This window comes from Filicampus tigris, chromosome 5, assembly GCF_054856515.1.
Source record: "Filicampus tigris isolate MCC_2025a chromosome 5, RoL_Ftig_1.0, whole genome shotgun sequence".
NCBI lineage: Eukaryota > Metazoa > Chordata > Actinopteri > Syngnathiformes > Syngnathidae > Filicampus > Filicampus tigris.
In genome coordinates, this window is record NC_141221.1 from 8356411 (window position 1) to 8379726 (window position 23316).

Here is a 23316-nt window from a genome sequence, read left to right on the forward strand (position 1 = left end):
GAACACTGAAGAGTTCACCTTATTTTGCACACGCACAAAAAAAAAAAGGGATTATTCAACCCTTTAAAAAACTATTTTTAACATACTCTTTTTAAAATAGTTTTAGTTTGAATGTTTTGAACTAAGAGCATTCAGAGAAATCGTTTACACATGTTGACAATTGTGTTTTCCTACAATTCCACATTAGTGGGATAATCAAACAGACTATTAAGAGACAATGGGAAAACGGGCATTGAGGAAGACGAAAATTCATCATGGAGGGTTTGGGGGTGGTCAGCAGGCAGTGTGGGAGACCACAGGTCGGCGGTGTGGAGCCCGCCGCCGCCCGGCTGTCTGGGTCTGATGTTGGTCGGATTGTTCTGTGATGGTTGCGTGGTAGAGGACCCAAATGCAGGGAGGCAAGAGAACCAGGTCGTACTGAACAAAATATTTAATCACAAAAAAAACAGCATAAACAAAGTCCTGAAAAATCCAAAACTCAAGGTAACAAAGGAACACCAAGAATCAAAACACACCACTTGGAGAAACAAACCGACATGACAGTGACAACAATTCGAAAAAGTCTGAAAGAAACCACTGAACTAAATACAAGCCAACTGACGAGACAACGAGGAACACCTGGGCAAGACACGAGTGGCTGAGGGAGCTGATTGGAAGACACAAGGGACTGGGTTGACAAGCACAGGTGGAAACAAAAAGACCAAACGAGCAGGGTAAGAAAACAAGCCATAAGAAGAAAACTTAAATAGCAAGAGAAATACAAACCACAACAGCACATTGTGTAGCGCCATGAAAATGATGTAATGTTTCCAAACTTCCCAGCAAATACATATTTCAATATTGTGGTGCAGATTTTTATGTGGAAGAAAGAGCTTTGGTCAGCTAAGACCAAAGTAAAATACGGAGACCCAGCAATGATGGCGCGTCAAGAAAACATCAAGTACATTTGAAATTTCCAGTCCACAAGAACCTTTTACTGAGCACGCCATCTGGCCCACAAAGAGGTGGATGTGTTATTTTCTTCCTCCACCCTACACCTCTGCGCCGCCCGTGTTTTTCTTCGCTGAATCATCATCTTTCTGTGGGGGAGGTCACATAAATTCATACGCTCAGATTTGAACATCCACTTTATCACATTTTGTAGCCGTTATAAAGTCCGTTATAAAGGCTACATTATAAATGCTGCCAAAAAATGTGAGCCGTACCACGGTGCTCTGACTTGTGACCTTTTTCGGTGACTTACCCAATTATGGCGATCAAGATGAGGCTCCCTGCCAGACTTAGAGCGGTGACTATACCCATGAGCGGAACCAGCACGCTCGAGTGTTGAATAAGATTCAGTTCAGGCAGTGAAACGTTAGTTCGGTACGTTTCGGTTGGCGCTTTAGTGACTGTGAAGGAGGAGTAAATACAGGATTAAAAGTACATACTGGTATCATTTCTGACAGAGGTTTTGATCTTTTGAATGAAACGTATTTCGATGAAAGGATCAAGCACCTTAATTCGGCAGCAAGTCAAGGCCTTGATTTCCGATTGTGCCCTTGTATGGCTCTCTTTTAGATAATTGTGAAGATTCACATTATGTTGTTACGGGTGAATGTAAGGCCTACGTGTAATATAGTTGGCTAAAATCACTGTTCACTCATTTATGCAATTTCATCAGCCGCTATGCGTTGGTTAAATGACATCTAAGGATTTGTTTTGTTTTTTTACTAGCGCCATCACGGAACACAAGTGTGATGTTACGCTTTACCAGTGAGGTGCACTGCAAGTCGGAAGAACATGGTCCCATCTTGGCCTGACAGTGTGCAATTGTACGTCCCCTGATCGCTCAAGTGGAGCTCATTTAACACTATCTGGGAATCCTCCTTCGATACCTTGTGAGTGAACACATTACTAACCTCGACCTGGGCACAAAAAAGTAACACACAAAAAATGAATAACAGAGTGGAAGATAGGGAAGCCAGTGTACATAATATTCAGCAAGTTGAATGTCAATTGACCAAAATTTAAACTGCACAAAACTGTATTTATATTCACACCAATGGACAATTTAGAGTCTTCATTCAATCAACCTAACATGCATGTTTTTACCGGTAGAACGCGAGTGGCAGGATTCGCCCACCAAAATTCAAACCCGAAACTTCTAAACTTTGAGGGAAACGTGCCAACCACTAACAAACCGTGCTTCCAGCATTACATTAAAACATGGGGTGCCTGAGGCACTTGACCCATCTCAAGAGTTGGCACAGAGATGCCTTGAGATACAAGTTCCTTGACTTGTGAGTTTCTCAAATTGTCATTTGGCTGATTTATTTATTTTTTTCGGGAGAGAGATGAGTCAAAATTTGAGACGAATGTGCTTCAGATCTACACAACTAGAAAATTTTACATCGGCCCACCATTGACTCATAATGGTTTTTATTGCAGTGGAAGGACACTATCAGTTGGTGGCAGTAATGCGCCGTTAATGTGGCATGCCAACCAACAGAACCCACAGAAGAACATTAAAGTACAAGGCGTAAGGTCTTTTGTCTTCACAATTTCCTGTCATCTCAAATGTTGCTTTAAAACTGTTTGTACAGTTAATTATAGTTGTATCATGGTGATTATTTGATCCTATAATTGAATATTTACTACATTTTAGGTGACCCTGTTTTGGAATCCAAACAAGAACAAAAAAAAAAAATACTGTTGCACCTGGAGATAATACAAGCAAGCAGCAAGTTTTGATACCTTATGTTATGTTTTGCACGTTCTATAACATACTTTTGGAACATTTGAGGTCCTTAAAGTGGAAGTCACCCCAAACATATTTTTTTTCTAGATTATGTTCTATGCAAGACCACTAGTTGTAACAAGGCATTCTGATAAATATTGCGTTTGTGGAATAAGAGTTAATCCACTTGTTTTTAGCCATCTCAGGGGGTGGCCAATCACGGCTCAGCTTTAGAAAACAGGCGAGCTGTGTTTGGTCGTTACCTGAGCCCTGGGTAGTTGTGCATTTTGCTGCTTAACTCATATTCCACAAATGCAATATTAATCAGAACGCCGTGTTTCAGCTAGTGGGCCTGCTGGGAACATATTCTTGAAAAAAATATGTTTGTGTTGAATTCCGCTTTAAAGTAGAGCTAGAGTTTTATTTATTGCACTCCTGTGTATCAGGAACAGTTACTGGAACGGTTTATGCACTTTTCAATCATGCCACTTGAACGGTACTTAAATTAAAACTTTGGAAACACATGCCTTCAGTTTTTTTAAATATTTATTTTCATAATATTTAAGTATCACAATACGTATCGGATCGCAACCCAGGTATATTGTCCCAGCCCTAACAACTAACAAAATCAAAAAAAAAAATAATAAAGTTGTCTGCAATGGGCTAATTCACATTTTGAGTTATTCAGTATGTGCGTTATAGGTTTTACAATAAAAAATAAGAATAATTTTCATTTCTTTACATTTATTATGAGAACGTTACAACAAACAAATGGTACTGAATTGGTGGGCTGGCCCATACAAATATATTTGTGATTGAAAACAATTTGTGAGGATGTAAGGGCAGACCTCTTTGTTAGTGATCCAGGTGTACTTTTTGTTCCCGAACACAAGAGAATGCCATGGCTGGTAACAGTCCATTACTACCTGTCCACTCTCTTTAGCCTCCATCTGGTATTCTGCAGAAATGTTGAGGGGGGGGAGGCGAGGATAAAACGAGGGTTGCTGTCGGACTAATCTTTTTCATTCACATGCACAGGCAACGCGGAGCGCATTTGCACACTCGTCACCACGTGTCCTATGTGTGGAACAGGACGTTCCCTCCATACACGAGTACATACCACCACAATCCACTTTCCCGGACGGCGATGGACAGCTATAGATCTTGTACTTGCATGATATGCAATCCATTACTCGTCTCTGTAAGATCCCTGAGCGCCAAACAGTACGCACACATCATACGCATGCCTTCAAGCATGAACTTTTGCGTCTGCTGGGACATGATCAAACTCACCACACTTGTTGGGGCACAATTCTGAGCGAAAGACAAACAGAAAGCATGCCTCAGATTCACAGCCAAGATGTTTAAATGATTATGCACTCAATCGGATTAAACTATTTACCACCACCAATGAACTTTTCCAAGTGTTTTTCTAAAATCTTCAACCCTTCGTTTACGATTTGAATGAGTCTTTTTTGAGAAGGTCCTGGGGAAAAAGGAGCGCTTGGTGTCAAAATCTGCTCAATCTGATAATGTCCATACGTGCAGTGGAACCTTTACAAATGCAATCGAGGATGCTGGTTGACCTCTATTAATTTCTAAACCAATTTTCCGATAGGAAATAATGTAACATTTATTAACTTTACAAGAGAATTTTCAAGTTGAATTTAATTTATTGATTATAATGGTATGGACATGTGGCCGTGCCAGCCACGCAATCAAAGTCTGCCTGAAAAAAAAAGAAAAAACAAATTTCCACTGTCTTTGCTAATGCACCTCAACAATTAGAGCTTGTTCGAGTTCTCACCAGTCTCATCTGATTCCAAGAAGTGATTAAATTCACTCTGGTACTCAGTTTTGACTCTGTACAGGGTGGTCGGATCTAAGAAGTGAGACACAGGCCATTAATCACCATGAAATACTGTAGCTCATATTCTAGAACAGGGGTGCTCAATTCTGGTCCTCATGAGCCCAGCCTGTTTTCAATCTCTCCCTGACTGCAACACACCTGATTTAAATGGTCCGCTCATCACCAAGCTTTGCACAAGCCTGATAACGATTGTGATCATTTGGATGAAGTGTGTTCAAGTGGGGAGGGATGGAAAACAGGCTGGATAGGGGCTCTTGAGGACCAGGATTGAGCACCAGTGTTCGAGAGTCATTGAGCTGAAATGAAATAATCAATAGGAAATGTCTTCTGAAAATAAATCACTATAGGTTATATGTTGTTGCAAATGTTGTAGTTCTTACCTATGACGCCCTTCAGCTTCTGGCTTGAATCCTTGTATTTGGCATAAACATTGTCAACAATTGATTTCCGGTTGATTTGAGATTGGCTAGTTGAGGCAGACAAGGAAAAGTCGTCGTGCATGTTTAAGATCTCCTTGTCACACTGCAGACAGGCCTCGGTGACAGTGTCGCAGCACAGCATCAGCACCAGCGCCACTGTCCGCCACTGCGGCATCCCACCTATAGATGGGGACGAGTACATTTTGTTATCAAGTCAGCATTAATCCAATTTATGTTTTTTTTCTGTCACAGATTTTGATTGATCACAGGATAATGTGAAAAATGCCCGGGCTTGTGTCATAGGCCTAAAGCTAGAATTCTGCAGGGTCTCTGTGGAAAAAAGGCTATTCTATAACAGAACTGTTGGACTGAATTGTGGAGGTATATGTTAAACTGGCTTTCACTATTTCAGTTTTCCTGATTGCATGAGTCGTTCAGCATTTTCGTGCCTCACATTTAGGGATGTGAAGGCATAAGATGTTGAAGTATCATCCATTTTTCAGTGGACACGCCCACAGCTTGTTAGAGTGCATGCGTGTGGCGATTGGCCGCCATTTATTTATTTTACATACACATCTTGGTAGGCTCCAAGTACGACCGAGACACTCGTGAGGATGCCATTCGGAAAATGGATTGATGGATATGTTTGTTATTTGACACAATAGGTGAGGATAAGCGGTGTAGATAATGGACGGATGGATGGATGGATGCAAATCGTTTGAAAAAATTAAACCGCGGAACTACAATACCCGCAATCCTCTAAGATTTGAGTGACGTGCGTCTGGACGAATCAGCGTCGCAGTGGGATTGTTGTTGGGCGGGCACACGGAGCTGCAGTGCTGCACCTGCGCAACTCTTCGCGGATGTGTGCCTGAAGTAAAGCGACATTATAGACAAGTAAGCATTTTCTGTTTTTTATTTCACCTATAATTCAATAAAATGTCATCAATTACATATTCGTAAGCGGCACGGCCAACTCGGACTGCTATTCTACTGGCTCGGAAATGAATTCGTATCACAGTTGACAGCTGGGGCGTCGTATTCTTGCGAACTATAGATTTTATGTCCCATCTGGGCCTATTAAAGATTTTTTTTAAACGGTCTGGAATACGGGGCAACCAATTGTTCATGAAATCGCTTGGTTTCCACCTAAAAAGCCAGAAGCGATATGTAACCACAACGATAAATCAGTATAAAGTTTTACGTTCATTGTTCTCAGCATTCTCTTCCTTTTTAGCTAAGAGCCTGTGCCGGGCGGGTTCTCGGTTATCAACGAAGTTCCGTTCCAAGGTCAGTGATCGAATCTGCACCTAAGTCTGAAAGCACCGGAGTCGATCGCCAACGCAGTCTCTTAGTTGTTACTACTTAAGTATGAAAGACATAGGCCATAATGACAAAACTAGGTGTAGGTCAAAGCTATTTCAATTGAATGGAATCTATAAACCGCATTTAATATTTTTGTCATGCTGTACTATTATTGAATGTAAAAATGGACACGTATTCTAAAAATCTTTTGGTAATCGTGCTTCGTACTATATATGCCGTGACAGCACTGTGTGATTATTAATGCAACTGAACAGTGTGTCTTTAATAGATACTAAAGGTACGCATAAAAAAAATACTGGTAATCTAAAATTGGAGGTAACTTTGTTTGCATGACATATACTTAATTTACATGAGATACATCACTATAATAAGGCAAGCTACCTTTCAACACTTTTTGTGGCATCATAGATGAGAACTGCCTGTGAGAAACGTCAAAGTACTGCCTGAAAATCATCAACTTGAAAATGAAGCGAAAGAGGGGATTCCACTCTACGTCATATCCAAGAATATTTGTGGAAACCCCATTTTTATCCCACCAGAGTGCATTTTTTTCTGAGAGGAATTCAAAAAAACCTGGTGTGGCATGATCACAAAAAATGGTGGAACCGGGTCCGTTGTCGCATATCTAAATACTAGGGCTGGGACGATACACTTTTGTCCCAAACTGCATAAACTGTCCCTGATACACAGGAGTGCAACAAATAAAACTCCATTTACAAAGTTCAACTTTAAGAACCTCAAATGTTCCAAAGGTATGTTATAGAATGTGCAAAACATAACATAAGGTATGAAAGTATGGATACTTCATCAGCGTATACTAAATACTCTCGGATAGTTCTCTATTAAAAGTACTTAAAGTATTAAAAGTATTTAGTGATCCACTGAAATGAAAATTGTTCAACATAAATGAGGAACCCATGGTCAAAAACTGAAAACCAGAAGAAATGTTCTGCATTTGGCCAAATTTGCGGAAGTGTGAGCTCTCTTGTTCCTTCCGAGCAATGCTAACCCCTTGTCAGGTATATTCTGGATATTCTGTCAGGAGCATTTTGATTCATCAGGAACATTTCTCAGCCAAATCTTTCTTTAATGTAAATAAATGTACCACCAGAAAAACTCCAAAGAATGTTTTGATATTTTCTTCATATTTTTATTGTATTTCCTTTCTTTGAGTAATTTTGAGTGCCCAAATATTGACAGCTTATTATTTTTATACTTCAGTTTTAATTTTCGGTGAGCGAATTTTCGGTGCATCTCTAAAAATAACACCTTTCAGCTCATCTGCCTTCTCATATTTCCTCTCTGAATGTTCAAATTCACACAGAGACACACCCACCAGAGGTCAAAGGTTTTCTGCGAGGACTCAAAAAGTAGTGTCAATTTGCTTCGGCTTGCCAGGCGAATGTAGTCAGTGGGTCAGCGGGGGCTATCTATACTTTTATTTTGTAATGTGACTACTGCATTGCTACTTCTGTATTAACATGTGTGTCTGCCTATCAAGGATGGAACTATCCAAAATGACAACGTTACTAAGGACAGGAAGGTAGAGCATCCATCCATCATTCTTCCTCCAATTCCACGACTACCACTGGGAGGCAGCTGCATTCTGAACATCATCATTATTAGCTCTTCGCTTACATAAAGTTCAGTATGTACCAGATTGTCCCAGTAGCCCCCGGGGAGCATCATCTGTCCGAGGGGAACGGGGGATCTCCGCTAAAAAAGCGAGGAACTCAGGAAGCTCGGCCCCTGGTCATTGCAAGTGTTCTGGGATGTGTGTTGGTTCTGAGTGCCGTGGTGGCCTGGTGCTACTACTCGGCATCTCTGCGCAAAGCCCAACTCATGAAGACAGAGCTGCTGGACCTCAACAAGGATGGTTTTGTCATCCGGAACCAGGCGGGCGCTATTATATTTACCATGACTTTCAGGTGGGCTTCTCTTTCCGTGTGTCTGTGTATACAATACAATACAATACAATACAATTTGATTTATATAGCGCATTTCATAACAGCTAGAGCTGTAACAAAGCACTTTACAAACAATACAATAAATAGAAAAACAGTAAAAGGCTGTGATACACGTATTAATATAGATATAAATAATATTGTGTATAAAATGCTGTGAGACAATCTTTGAGAGGAGGAATGTCAGGACTATGACATCCAAATGCTGTTTTTTAGAATTTCAAAGTTTTAGGTCAATTGGAGCAATGTTTTGGGAGCTATGGCCCACTGAATCTTAATGTTTTTGGCAAAAAAGGTTGTGGCCACATTCCTTTGAACCTTGTATCTCAGGAACTACTGCGTCAATCTTCACAAAACAGCAGAGATGGGCATTTCACACTGTTTTGCCAGTCCGTCATTGTCCCTCCATCCTTATTCATAATAACCGTCCTCCATCTTCCATTTAAAGCGGAAGTCAACCCAAATATTTTTTTTTCAAATTTTAATAATTTTAATAATAATTATAACAATATATTTGAGGGAAAAAGCGTGTTATTTTGCCTCATTCAAATCTTGATATCTGAACATTTAAATATGTAAACTAAAGTGCAATCACATTAGTAAATGAATGGCTTCTGGTTTTTGAAATGTAAATAAACCAATCTATTGTGATCAAACAACAAAATTGCAATAACTGCATTAACCATCAAAATGAAGTCTAACTGTAACTGTAGTCTGAAACAAATCTGGAAAAAATTGCAATAAAATAATGCAAACTGGTTTAACGGACGGACGGTCCCTGGGACGGAATGACCATCTCTACAAAAGTATTATTGGTCAGACTTTCAATGAATAACACACACACACACATGCAACTGTATTGACTAAACAATCCTCTGTGTGTCTGAAATAGGTCAATGGATAATGGAAACTAGAGTGAACAAATGATTAGCCCCTTTAGGCGAATGCGGCTACTAGTCATGGCCGTAATTGAAATAGTCCCTCTCATGGACAGAAATGGTGTATAATGCATCCGCCTACAGATACGGCGAAACAATCATTTACACTCACATTTAGACCTATGGACAATTTATAAATCTAGAATGGAGAAAACCCACACAAGCACAGGGAGGGCAAAGATTCGAAGCTCAAACCTTAAACTTGAGAAGGACGTGCTAACCACTATGCTAACGCTCAATTCATGTTTTGTTGCATGACATATTTAGTGTTGAACCAGTTCTCTTCCAATCATCTGCAGGTCGGCCACTCTGGATTTCGACTCCTGCTCCCACGAGGAAAATGTTCTTAGCTGCACCGAGTCAGATGCTGGCAAAATCAATTTCTTTATCCACACGGTTCGACTGAAGGACACAGTGGTGTGTTACCGCGTGCGCTGGGAGCCTCTGCAAGATAAGCGCACAGTGGAGCACGCCATGGCTTGTAATGGCTCTCACTGGTACGGAGGGGCAGAGTCGGCCACCCAGCACTGGCCGATCAGCATCGAGGGCGAGCAGGAACCGCAGCCTTTCGTCACCAGCGATGTCTACTCAAACCGGAATGCCTTTGGGGGTATTCTAGAACGCTACTGGCTCTCGTCCAACGCCGTGGCCATTAAGATTAACGATTCTGTGCCGTTTCATTTGGGCTGGTCTGAGAAGGACATGACGCTTCACTTCCAGGCCCGATACCAAGATTCTCCATTTAAACCACCAGAAGGACAGCAGGCCTCACCAGAACTCAGCTACAGAGTGTGTGTAGGCTCAGATGTCACTTCAATTCATAAATACATGGTGAGCATTGACACCCTACGTTCAACTTGACAAGAACATTTACCGGTATTCGTTTTGAGTGATCGGCGAGAGTGAAAGTTAACTCTTTGAACGCCATCGACGGCAATGGCTGTCAACGGCATTCCAGTAAAATCCACCTGTTTTTGACCATCTCAAGGGGCGGCCATTTTGCCACTAGCTGTCGACTGAAAATGACATCACAGTTGCTCAGGGCTCAGATAACGACCAATCATGTCTCAGCTACATGTGAGCCATGATTGTTCGTTACCTGAGCTCTAAGCAAGTGTAATGTCATTTTCAATCGACAAAAGTGACACAATGGCCACCCCCTGAGATGGCCAAAAACGGGTGGATTTTGCTGCTTAACTCATTCTGTAAACACAACATTAATCAAAAAGCCATGTTTAGTCTAGTGAAGGCACATAGAACACATTATTGCAAATAATTTTGGGGGGTTTCAGTAACTGTGATGTGATAGTGGCGGATTTAAGAGGTACCGAATGTGCTGTAAACCAGTTTGTCCCAAAATGTTTGTGCAGAATAAGTACATATTTGTTTTTGTACCGTCAGGTGCGCCGCTATTTCCCAAAGCCTGTCAAGGTTCCTTCTGTTGAGGTGTTCAAGCACCCGGTGTGGTCCACTTGGGCTCTATACAAGACGTCTGTCACCCAAGAGAAGTTACTGCAATACGCCTCCGACATCACCAAACATGGCTTCACTTGCTCCCACCTGGAGCTCGACGACCGCTACACCGCCGACTACGGCGAGTTTGACTTCGACCCCCAGAAGTTCCCAAACGCCAGCGGTATGTTCGACGCGCTCCGAGAAGACGGCTTTCAAGTGACGCTCTGGACTCACCCATTTATCAACTATGACTCCATCAACTTTGGCATCGCCATACAGGAAGGACTGTTTGTGCGCGAGCCGGGCGGTGACCTGCCAGCTCTCGTTCGCTGGTGGAACGGCATTGGTGGAATCTTGGACTTTACCAACCCAAATGCCCGCAACTGGTATTCGGTCCAACTGACCAAGCTCAAAGCACACTACGGCGTGACCTCCTTTAAGTTTGATGCAGGGGAGACAAGCTATCTCCCTCAACAGTTTAGCACCCTAATCCCACTGACGGACCCCTCCACCTTCACCCGCCGCTACACAGAGATGGCCATACCGTTTAGTGAGCGGGCCGAGCTGAGAGTGGGCTACCAGAGTCAGAACATCTCCTGTTTCTACAGGATCATTGACAGGGACTCTGTGTGGGGTTACGAGCTCGGACTTAAGTCCATCATTCCCACAGTTCTGACAATCAGCATCCTGGGGTACCAGTTTGTCCTGCCTGATATGATCGGCGGGAATGCTTACCCTGACCACATGACAGGTATGGATCTGTGCATCTTAAAAGGGGAGTCAACCCCAAATGTTCTTCACAATAACATTCTATGTGCCTCCACTAGTCAAAACACGACATTCTGATTAAGTATCGCCCGTTTTTAGCCATCTCATGGGGTGGCCATTTTGTCACTTGGTGTTGACTGAAAATGACATCACAGTTGCTCAGTTGGTTCTTACTTGAGCCCTGAGCAACTGTGATGTCATTTTCAGTTAACAGCAAGTGACAAAATGGCCGCCCCTGGGATGGCCAAAAACGGGTGGCTTTTTCTTAACACATATTCCACAAACGCAGTATTAATCAGAATGCCATGTTTAGATCAGTGGGGCTGCATTGAACATATTATTGTAAATAAAGTTTTTGGGTTGACTTTGAAGGAAATTAACATTACAGTGAATCCCCACTATTCACAGAGGATAGGGAACGAGCCCTGCAATGAATAGCAAAAATCTGCAAATTATCATCAGACAAAAGAGGAAATCTCAAATGCAGATGAATAAACGCTCTGAAGGAATTTAACCTAACAACAACAGCAAGATTCTTCCAGGTGGCGCTATAGCTAAGGCCTTAAAACATAGCCTAGATTTTTGTAGATGCGAATGCTGACCCATGAGGGAGTTTACTGTTAATTGTTTTTTTTCTACCATAAATGATACTTGGAACTTTTAATATAAAATGATTTATCGGTAATATTTATGCCGTACTTTAGGAAGTATAAAGAATGGGTACGACCTGCCTGACAGAGAGCTGTACATCAGATGGTTGGAGCTGTCTGCATTCATGCCTGCTATGCAGTTTTCTATACCACCGTGGTACTATGATGATGAAGTGAGTATAATACAATTTTATTTATACATGTTGGCTTGAAAGCAGCTGTTCTGCTTGACATGTTTCTTCAACGGCAATCAGGAAGAAGTCTAGCATTGCCCCAATAACTCGATGCCATTTTAAAATTTCTTTTTTAGTATTTACATGAAGCTAGGAACTGAACTGTCACCTTCTTGTTCGAAAGCCCCAGTCTGCGGCTGGTGATTACTTTAAAGTTCAGATCAGGTTATAGTTTATTGTATCAATGTATGTATGATCTTAGTATTTCGTCGCTGTCGTGAAAAAATCTCCAATTTTTTTCCCATTTTCTTATTTTTACATGAACCATGTTTCTACGTTACAGACATCGTATTAAAGTGAAAATTAAAAAAGTTTACAAAATTGAAGATAAGTGTTTTTCACAGGACTTGATTTGTCTCCTTTGATTAAGATTTTTGTTTTCATAGTTTTATATTTTAAATACTGGATTTCCCTCAAATGGTAATTGAACTTAACACTCTCGTGTGTAAGAAAACGATGATTAATGTAATTTTTTTTTGTATGTATTTGTAGTTCACGTCATTATTGTCCTGTAAATTTGCATCTCTGTGCAGGTGGTGGAAATAGCGCAAAAGTTCACAAAGCTCCACGAGACACTGGTAGCCCCCAGGGTGCTCGAGTTGGCCCATGAGGTGCTTAACACAGGAGATCCCATCATCAGGCCCCTCTGGTGGATCGCCAACGACGACGAGGCGGCTTATAAAGTCGACTCCCAGTTCCTGATTGGGGATGACCTGATGGTGGCTCCCGTGTTGGAACCAGGCAAGCAGGAACGGGACATCTACTTGCCTGCTGGAAGGTGGAGAAGCTACAAGGGGGAACATTTTGTTAAGGGCCCCAAGTACCTCACCGACTACCCTGTTGACCTGGACGAGATTGCCTACTTTACATGGGTTCATTAAACTCATCCAAACATTAGGACGGGGCCCTCTGATGCGATTTCCAGGTATATGTGGTCATGAACACACGTGCCAAATAAAAGCAGCAGTTTTTATTTAAATGGAAAATGACTGCGCTGCTAGCAATACGGCTCTTGAAAATAATAGTTTTACTATTTTGTCACCTTCTTAAAATGGCCTTAGTCATATTTTGCCCAAAAATATTTTTTTGCCTTTAACACCTCATGACGCTGACCACCTCTGCTTCAATCGGCTACATCGGTAGTTAAACAGATCATTCAATTCTAGCCCTGAAATGAACTGCTTCGGCATGTAAGTCCCATTTTTTGAGGGACATTTGTTTTTCCAAAATGAGTCCAAGAACAGTACAGCGTGGCCGTGCACCCAAAATCGCCGTGCCGGGTCAGAAGAAATTTCCGAACAAACCCTATGTTCACTCAGCGAACTGGGTCCGGTTAGACAAAACTTCCGCTTTATGTTTTTAGTTTAAAATGGCTTGACAATGACAATCCTGGTTGGTTATTGCCCCTTTTGCTGCTGTAAATATAGTAAATCCGTGTCGTGGCAGCATGCTAGCGGCGGCAGCTAATCTTTGTCACACATTAGTTGCCATGATGATTACTTAATTACCGCCCGTGGAAAAAAGGTGGCGGTAATGCACAGAAAGTCAACACGATTAGGGAACGGGGTTTTGGGTGCCAATCAGAGCTTTAATTTTAGTAAAAGTCACACCTGAGTATAAGTCGCAGGACCAAACTGAAAAAAAAAAACTGACTTAAAAATACAGTACGGTCAGTATTGAGTATGATTTGCTTTTTTTAGTTTTCAAAAAGAAAATGCAAAAAATGACATGACCATTATTTTAGGAAGGTGATGAGTTATTGGTATGTATTAAAGTCAAATGAACATACAGTGGTGCCTTGAAATATGAGCTTAATTAGTACAATGAACACGTTTGTTACTCGAAACACTTGTATCGCAAATCATCTTTTCCCCACTGAAATTACAGTCATTGAAATTTCAGCATCCCCCCCAAAAAACAGCAAATGTGTATTTTAATGAGGAAAAATAGCACTCCATAATTTACTTTATCAAAACATACAGTAATGATGTAAGTAATTAGAACTAAAAAGAATTTAACAGTTACTGTCTCATTGCATCATTTGAATGACAATTGTGCTGCTCTTTCCGGTGTGCCGTTTTGGCCATCGCGGGGCAGTACAAGACAGTTCAATTGAGACTTCTCAGCCAAATAAGTTCTGCCTATTGTGAAGTGATTTCAGTTCACTGTCACTATACAAGCGCTCTTATCTCAAGTTTCATCTTGCAAACCTAAGTCAAGTCAATTGTATCTCAGAGCACCACTGTATTTGTTTTATTGGTGAAAACTACTGAGAACATTACTCCTAAATTCCAAATACAAATATTGCCATTGAAAGCATTTATTTGGAGAAAACGACAAAAAGATGCAACGTCGTTTCAGATTTCAAACGAACATAACTTCATATTCATCTTTAAACAACACAACACTGTTTGAACTGCAAATTATGACGGCGCTTTGCTCGGCTTTGTTTGATAACTTGTGACCATCCATCTTTCTTTGGATTACAGTCTTGAGGTTTTCCATGGGGTTTAGATCTGAGGATTGGGCTGACAGATCTTGACTGATGCCATATGCCGTCCGTCAAGAGATCCGTCGATCAATTTTGACAAAAGGTGTGAAACACTGGCTTGGAATGCAATTCAACAGACACTGGAATCTAATGTGGCTGCCGTACATGCCTCACACTGACCTGCGTTGCGTTTGGACCGTTGCATGCAGATCTCAGCCAAAGACTGAATGAAATTCAATTGTATTGTTCCATCCTTTTCTCATGTGCCTTCTAGACATCAGTAAACGATCTCCGATCGTTTCATTGCCGCAGTCTCCCACACAGTCGGCAGAGGCTTCACCTACTTATATGCTAATGTACCGTGCTGTAAGCTAGCCAATGTGTGTCTTTATCACCAGTGTTGGCCACTGAACAAGTAATAAGTTCACCATTTGACTTAAGCCATTGATTAAATGAAATGAAGGGTTAACTGTTCTTTTGCATAAAGATTGAACATGTTTAGTATTCTGCTCTACCTGTCAGCTCATTTGTGGATACTTTTATGAATGTACAGCATTTGCACTAGACCAGAGGTTCTCAAAATGTATGGGTCGAGGCACCCCTTTGAGGGGAGAATTTTCCCTCAAGGATTCCATTTTAATCCAAACACTGAATACATTTCAAGAAAAAAAAAAAAGAAATCATTATATTGTGATGACAAATTCCAGTTTTTTTTCTTTTGGGGAAAGATTTATGAGAATAAAGTTGTATATTTTGCAAGTACTGTATTTGTATATTTTCAAAAAGTTGCAACTTTTAGAAGAAAAAAGACAGATTTTGCCAGGATGAAAAGATGTAATTTTAGGGGAATCAATGAATTTTTTCCAAGGTAATGTTATATTAATTGTTAAGTTATAAAATACAACTTTACTCTTCCCATATTGGACAAATTTCTTCTCTAAAAAAAAAAAGATGATATTCTTAAAAGAAAAAAAAAAATACTCCTTGGAAAAAAATAGGCATTTATTCCTGTAATACACCATTTGAGAAAAAAAAACAACTTATTGTGATGTCAAATTCATGTTATCACATTTTGTCTTTTAACTGGCCCAAATGTTAAAGAACTCAACCCAAACATATTTTTTCAAGAATATGTTCAGTACAGGCCCAGTAGTTGAAACAAGGCATTCTGATAAATATTGCGTTTGTGGAATAAGAGTTTTGTGGACAGCCATGATGCGGCTTGCGTACCCGAGTTTGAGACCTACTGTACTAACGTTCATGCAATAACATTCCTTCACCTGTGGTGCTATTCCTTACTTTCAGCACATACTCTCTCCCGATTGTCTATTGGCACGTGTTGGTAGTTTTAAAACGAGGTGATTTGTCACCTTATGTTCAAACTTGCTGGGGTGTGCGCGATGACCATTTGAATGTTTGTCTGATCCTGCTGACATGACGGCAAGGCACACACCTAAAATGCCTTTTCTTGAAAATACTTACGTTGACCAGTCCGTACATGTCTGATTGCCAAATATTTGTTTTGTTCTTTGCTGTCGCGTGGTTACTCTAGGTGCCAAAACAGAAATAGAATTACTGTATTATTACATACATAATAAGTGCAGGGCGGTTTTCTAAACTGTAGCTGTGGATTTTAGGCAAATTGGGTTACTTTCACCTAAGGTTGGGCCAATACGAGTACAAGTGCTAGCTAGGGTTGCAGTGAGCTTCACAATGAGCAACAATTTGGCAAAAAATGAACAATTCTTCAAAAAAAGAGGTCAAGAGCTTGCTTTAAGCATTTTAGTACCACTACCAATTAAAGCTAACTAAAAATCGAAACAAAACATACATCAGGTATTTAGTCACACCACCAAGTCTGCTAACTTAATGCTAATGCAAAACCATAGACAGGCTAACAAATCTTGCATTGACGTCACAGTAATTATACACCTTTGAATTGCTTATCTCTGAACACAAACAGAAGCAACACATGCAGGTACATAACTGACATATATTCTTTATCCTCTGTGAATAACATGCCCAAGGCGCGCACACCAGAATTGACCAGCATAATGGTTTAAAGCATGGATGCTTCACAAACTTTTTATTTCGGAATTGCTATGTTCTATTTCTTTGTTATTACTGTATGTTTAAATACAATATTGTAGAGGGCTATATTTATTATGAACACAAGTTACAAAAATGTTTGTTGGTGTTCTTTGGACTGTAACAGGGTGTCGGCAGGGGAAATAAAAGAGTGAGGGGGAGTGAGATCATTCCATCTATCAGAACTGTCATGGTCTATTTGCTTCTTTTTTATTGTCCATTCCTTACATCCCATCTATGCTCTCTCTGTAAATACTCATACATATAGGAATAAAAGAATAAATTACTCAATTGTATTTCTTTTAACACATTTTTGCCTATAAACATGCCACAAGGCTCAAACAAACGTTTTGAATAAAGCTAAGGACATTATGAAAAGCGGGGCCACTGCAGGCATACGGCACAAGTTGCCCACATAAGATGCTGGAAGGTTTTACATGTCTTGTTCATGCAGCCTTTCCTCGAGCAGCTGAATATGTAAATGCAAAGTAAATAAAGTGCAGTGGCACATTCATGTGTGTACATTAGTTACATATGGATGTGGAGATCCCGTTTCCGTTTCCTCAAGTACTCTAGATTTGAGTTTGAGAAAAAGAAAAGTACGTAATTTAGCCCATTTTGTCCTGCTTTTGAATCCTGTTGCAAGTCTCTCAGCACTTAAATTACTAATGACATAAGCGTATTCATACGTATCAAGATGTCCCAACTAACAAGAAAGACATGGGCATTTTTCTACCCAAGAGTCAACTTTTTAGTCACAAATTTCCTATTGATTTGCTGTCAAAGTCAATTTGGGCTGATTCACAACATGAAAAGTAGCATAAAAAAGGATTCTTAAAAACTGGTGCTCATTTTATTCGTGTTTCAAATCTCTATCCAATGATATCCTCTATTTTGATATGCAAGGGCCGTATAATACAGCAATCTCAATCAAGTTGGAAAAAAAGTGTTCTTACTCTTGAAGAAAATCATGTATCAGACCAGAGATCCAAACCAAAGCTTCATCTTCATTCTGCTGCTGTTTCTGGAGAGTGAGTCAAGGTGTGGGAAGAATCAAGAGTTCAGCCGTTCCACTACAAGTGATCATAAAGTATTAAAGCTCTTATGTGTCAGGTTAAGTCCTTTATGAGGTAGTTCACGATGACACACCATGCCATTTGTCACTTTCTTTTGAAATTAACAGAACCAATGCAACAGTTTTAACATAAACGTTGCAAGTCCTATTGGATTTGTACATTCCATACCACATCATAGCGTTACCCCACTCATTAATCAGTGGATGACTATGACACACTGCAGATCTAATAATTGTGTTTACATTTCAGTGATAACTATTCCCATTCAGATGCTATTGTGAGACAGTTGTTCAAAAGACAATCAAGATTTGTGCTGGCATACTTTCACCGCCAGATTTTGTTGACATTCTGATCTTCATCTTGGATTTTTGGAAGATTCCAAATCATACTATGTCTTCTTTTGGCCAGTCTTTTGTAATGCTTTATTTTAGACATTTTGGCCATTTATGATCTTCTCTGGCGACTTCGTGACGATCACGGATCTTAGTACATCCTTTTAAAATTAAGGAAACAGTTACCGTATATATATGTACTCGAAGCTATCATCATCAGAGACGTATATTAAAAATAAAGGCAGTCAAAAAGGCAGTCAAAATCAACATATTTTATGCCAAAGTTGTTGTTGTTTACGCATTCTCAAGAGGACAAATCAGACAGTAGTTGGTTTGGTTTAATACTGAAAACCCTCAACAGGAAGTTAAAATAATATGGCGCGCTTGATGTTTCGTCATCTACGCGACTGTGAGCTCATTACGCGCGACGCTGTGTTTTCAAAAATTGCCGGAGCCTTCCCGCAACCTTCTGATGGTGCAACCTGTCAACACAATCAACGTTTATGGCATCAGTCAAAGTAACAAGTGGCAGTTAGGATGCCTAAAGCTCTGAAAAAGTCGTGTGCCTCTCAGACCTCTATCAGCAGATACTTCGGGGGGCTGAGTGGCGGTGGCGGCGGCGCGCCAAACACGCAAAGGGATTTTAATCTTCCGAGAGGCAAGGTGAGGCTTCCCATTATGTGCCACATGAGTGATTTTATTTTGCTTGCCTTACAGTGGAGGGCCCTTAATTTGGTACGTACCTTCAGTGGGGATTTACATAATCCGACTCTTAATACCACTGCTCTCACGTTTTGAGAAGTGCCTAATCAAGTATCTATTTAGTCACATGACCCAAAAGCTAAAAAAAACAAAAAAAAAACAAAACATGTCATTCCGCCTGGGATGCTGCATATTAAATTTACGATATTTTTAGCTTTAACTTGCGAGCGCAAATTTGAGATACGATTACTGTATTATGGCAGTGAACTCAGTTCAACTCACTTCACACTAAGCAGCAATTTGGCAGTTAGTAAGCATTTCATCAAAAAAGAGCCGTCAAGCTTTTTAATGCCACTTTCAGTTTAAGTTTACTATTACACTATGTGTGGTCAAGAAATCTATTAAGTTCCTATCCCAAGGCACCACTGAATTTAGAATGTAGGTCAGTGCTTCTGATTGCGTTTAGGCCAGCAGAGAAGGCCTTGCTGGTCCTGATAACCCATCTCTGTTGGCAACTCATCACCCATGTATTTGTTTTGTCCCCAACACAGAAGCGTGTCTCCCACCACTATGACAATGAGCTACTTTCCAAACAAGCCAGGCTCTCCCTGCTGGTGGAAGATGGAGACCTTGACACTGCATCCGCTCAGAGCCCTGCAGGTGACACTAATGGAGACATATTTTAATGGAGCCATATTATACACTTTAGTGTTTAGGATGCACAATCGCTATCGGACAGATAACCATCGGACTGACCTTGGGGGGAAAAAAGACTTTTACATTCATTGATCCAATATCAACAAACCGATAAGAGACACCTCAAATACATTATGATTTGTCTGGTGACTTCATATTGATCCATGGTTCATTTTAGTGTAAGCATTAAAATGTACCAAAACATTTGTGTAAAATGATCTGATTTGTTTATTGTCAGACAGATTAAAGTATTTTTGTGCTTGTTAAAAAAATACATTGGAACAGGACCTTAAAATATTGCACATTAAATCACACTTTATCTACTTGCGTTTGAGTTGTTAGCTTATTAATAACTCAGACTTCACAAAAGTCAACTGAATAAGTGTGGTGCAAACACAAGTCAGTAAATCATAAATCAGATTACAACAAAAATGCGAACAAATCTGTGGCTTTATCACTTCCAACTTTTCATGTTTCATGAAAAAATACGCTGGAAACATGGACTGCACTTCTTAAGCACTAAACTTATAGTATTATTGCTACTATGTAAATAAATAAAATATAAAGTACAGTATGGTATATAGAAAATAGAGCCTCCCAACCCATTGAAATTAAGCATTTTTTTAATTCTCAAAATTGCAAATTTTGTGATTTGAAAATTGCATCTCACTGTATTGCACTGTTGATTTGAATTTGATTGATTCATCAGCCCTAGTACCGTATATATAACCATTTAATAGCGTCTGTTGCCTAATGTTATTTTGAAATGACAGAAATACAAAGTTGAAGTTTCATGTTTTACCATCTACTTTTTTTACTGATGTGTTAGGTTGTTGCCATCATTTCCATATCGGCATCTGACTGTACTTCATGCAGTACTCAGTATATGTATATTATCTGAGTCCGAATTTTGTTATCATGACAACACTAATTCCAAAAATATTATTATTATTGTCTGTTCAGAACAAAAGTTGCCATTCAGCAGAGGACCAGCGTGTTTGTGCCCTTCAACCTTGGACAGGCTAAAAGGCTTCACCTGCATGACTGAGCCCAGTAGCGAGAGATTTGATCTTGTGACTGGTGTGAAGGATGCAAGCAGTGCGCGTAATTGCTCTTCTACTGATAGCAAAAGTCAACACAACAATGACCAAGACACAAAGAAAGCAGATGATGAGCAGAGTTTAAAGCAGGTACTCAACAGCAGACCTCCGGAGAGGAAATATTCATGATTGAAGCATTATGCATTTGCGTGTCCCATGACAAATGGGTCCAGGTTGATTAACTGCGGTGGCTCATCTCATGCTTTGCGAAAACACAAGTTATGCTACTAGGCTAACATGTAAACATTGAAAGTTGAGATAGGCACTGTATCTACAGTACTTAGTCCATTTTCTGTGGGGTTTTTTTCAAAGATGAATGTTTTCAACCTTGGAGCTTCCTCTGTATTTTTTTCTGTCGACTTTTTCATTATGACGTCACGCATACTTTTGGGTGGAAAAAGCTCAAGCATTTTCTCTGGAAACAAACACTTACTTGTCATTTGACCAAAGCAGAGCAATTGAGAAAACAGAAAAAAATAGCTTGATTGACGCCTTCTCCCCCACCAAGGTTTAAATGTGTGAAATGCCAGTTGAAAAGATCTTACTCAAAGTAAATATGTGCTCGAGGTTTATTTTCAACAAATAAATTGATTCAAAAATGTACATGGCGGAAACTCACACGTAGTTAACGTGATCATTGTGGGACTAGGTGAATTAGTTTGACCCCAAACACAAGTTTTGATTTATTTTTTCAAACACAGTTAGGCTCTGTCCGATAAATGTAATAACTGCATTTTCTACTTGCAGACGTTCAGCTTCTCTCAGTTTGCCAAGTCAGCTGGCAAAGAAGGACAAAATGCTGAAGGAACGGCAACAGAAGTCAGTCTTCAAGCAAACAATAGCGCCCTCTGCCGACGCTCAAAGAGCGCGTACACTCCTCTGGAGCAGCAGGTCATCGAGCTGAAACAGCAGCACAAGGACGCCCTGTTGGCTGTGGAGTGTGGCTACAAGTATAGGTTTTTTGGAGACGATGCTGAGGTGAGAAGTCACTATTAGATATACTATTTTAACCAAGTCTGTAAATGAACTTTAATGTGCATGTGTGGTTAGATTGCAGCAAAGGCGCTGAATATCTTCTGTCACCTGGACCATAACTTTATGACGTGCAGCATTCCCACACACCGATTGTTCGTTCACGTCAGGCGGCTGGTGTCTCACGGCCACAAGGTATGAATTTAAAGAATTTTATATTGCAGTAAAGAAAAAAAGGCGCTCCGCTGATCTCCCTGCTGTTGTGAAGCATTCAGATTGATCTCATTAAATTGTTGTGGATTTATGTCTTTTTTTTAATAGTTGATATAAAAACGTAAAATTTCAGTTTTCTATTGATTCATTTATCTGACAGAGTGTACATTTGGGCTGGGCGATTTATCGAAATTTAATTGCGATTTGTATTTAAATTCAAAACTTGCTTCATTTTCAAAACATTGCTAGTGCTAATTCTGACGTCTGGGTTGCATTTGTTTGTATGAAATGTGCTGTATAAATGAAATTTTATTGATTGATTGAAGTCAGTGTACTGTAATATCATATTTACATGCCAACGGGAAAATAAGCATCGACTTCGGAGTGATATTCCTTTGAGTAACGAATATTCAAACACAAACTCCGGGGAAACACACACGCAGGTAACATAACAGTACTCAAAGGTACAAATTGTTCCCAATCTGAGTTCATTCGCAACTTTCTTCAAACGGTGTACTGCTTCCATGCACAGCACCACACTGCCCCTCAAAGGCCAAAATGCACATTGCTATTATTTTAGTATGTTTACTTTCTTACTCATTTATTTTATCATACAAAGATGCGATTACCTTTGTTGTCATACCAACTCACATTTCAACATTAGATGACACGAAATACAATCCCCTAGGTCCCAGATTAGCCCAGTAAATCCCAAGATTTGTGAAAATAACATAAGAGGCTTGAATTTCACATGATATTTACAAGGTCATTTTGTATCTGACAAAAAGAATAAAGTGTTCAATAATAAAGTGTTTAACATGCAGGAATCAATGGGCATGAGGTTATGATGATAGTTTTGAGTTGTTGAGTTTTCGTAGTTGAATAAATACAAATTTTTGAAATCTTTGAATAATGTTTTGATTAATGCTGATTTCAATCTCAATCAAAAATAATCGTGATAATTTTTTTTCCATAATCGTCCAGCCCAAGTGTAATCTTTCATTATTAAAAAAAAAATAGTCATTTTGATGATTATAGATGATTGTACCCAAAATGTACCATATCAAGAAATGAGAATATTACATAGTGAGCAATCTTTAATATAGAAATTAGGTAGGCTTTGGCCTTCTGAAAAGCATCTTGTGTGTTGAATGACTCTGAATACATTTTGGATTTAACAAAATAAAGCAACTTTTTTACAGCATTGTTCTATATTGAGATGCACCTGATTTTGTTTTTTATCCTCCATGTTTAATGCATATGCCAAAGTTGATATCTTAGAATCAAAATTGTCCGATCAAGCT

At 39.8% G+C, this 23316-nt stretch overlaps 3 protein-coding genes across 6 annotated transcripts in view; 2 read left to right on the forward strand and 1 right to left on the reverse strand.

Annotated features, from left to right (window-relative positions):
• Positions 1-415: 415 nt before the first annotated feature.
• On the reverse strand, positions 416-17994 carry izumo1 (izumo sperm-egg fusion 1). Of its 2 annotated transcripts, XM_086032174.1 has the most exons (10): positions 17878-17994; positions 4970-5188; positions 4527-4601; positions 4122-4205; positions 4013-4033; positions 3840-3929; positions 3568-3677; positions 1754-1907; positions 1244-1391; positions 416-1079 (listed from the first exon to the last, which is right to left on the reverse strand). In XM_086032174.1, the coding sequence occupies exons 1-10, from the start codon at positions 17891-17893 to the stop codon at positions 974-976; spliced, it is 1023 nt and encodes a 340-aa protein (XP_085888300.1). In that variant the 5' UTR covers positions 17894-17994; the 3' UTR covers positions 416-973. The 2 variants fall into 2 exon arrangements, with proteins under 2 accessions (XP_085888300.1, XP_085888301.1); XM_086032175.1 differs by lacking the exon at positions 4122-4205.
• LOC147147136 (alpha-galactosidase MYORG-like) lies at positions 5681-17208 on the forward strand. 3 transcript variants are annotated; one of them, XM_086031112.1, is made up of 8 exons: positions 5683-5905; positions 6246-6298; positions 7836-8262; positions 9536-10067; positions 10638-11442; positions 12164-12282; positions 12876-13267; positions 14832-17208. In XM_086031112.1, exons 3-7 carry the CDS (start codon positions 7985-7987, stop codon positions 13221-13223), a joined length of 2082 nt encoding a protein of 693 aa, XP_085887238.1. In that variant the 5' UTR covers positions 5683-5905; positions 6246-6298; positions 7836-7984; the 3' UTR covers positions 13224-13267; positions 14832-17208. The 3 variants fall into 3 exon arrangements, with proteins under 3 accessions (XP_085887240.1, XP_085887238.1, XP_085887239.1); XM_086031114.1 differs by having other exon boundaries at positions 5681-5905; positions 12876-17208; XM_086031113.1 differs by lacking the exon at positions 6246-6298.
• A 750-nt stretch (positions 17995-18744) lies between the features above and the next one.
• Positions 18745-23316, forward strand: part of msh3 (mutS homolog 3 (E. coli)) — a 37222-nt gene continuing 32650 nt past the window's right edge. The window contains exons 1-5 of the mRNA XM_086031577.1: positions 18745-18992; positions 19583-19691; positions 20691-20917; positions 21575-21805; positions 21878-21994. Coding sequence (XP_085887703.1) covers positions 18867-18992; positions 19583-19691; positions 20691-20917; positions 21575-21805; positions 21878-21994 — 810 coding nt within the window. The 5' untranslated portion in view covers positions 18745-18866. The remainder of the gene's footprint in view (positions 18993-19582; positions 19692-20690; positions 20918-21574; positions 21806-21877; positions 21995-23316) is intronic.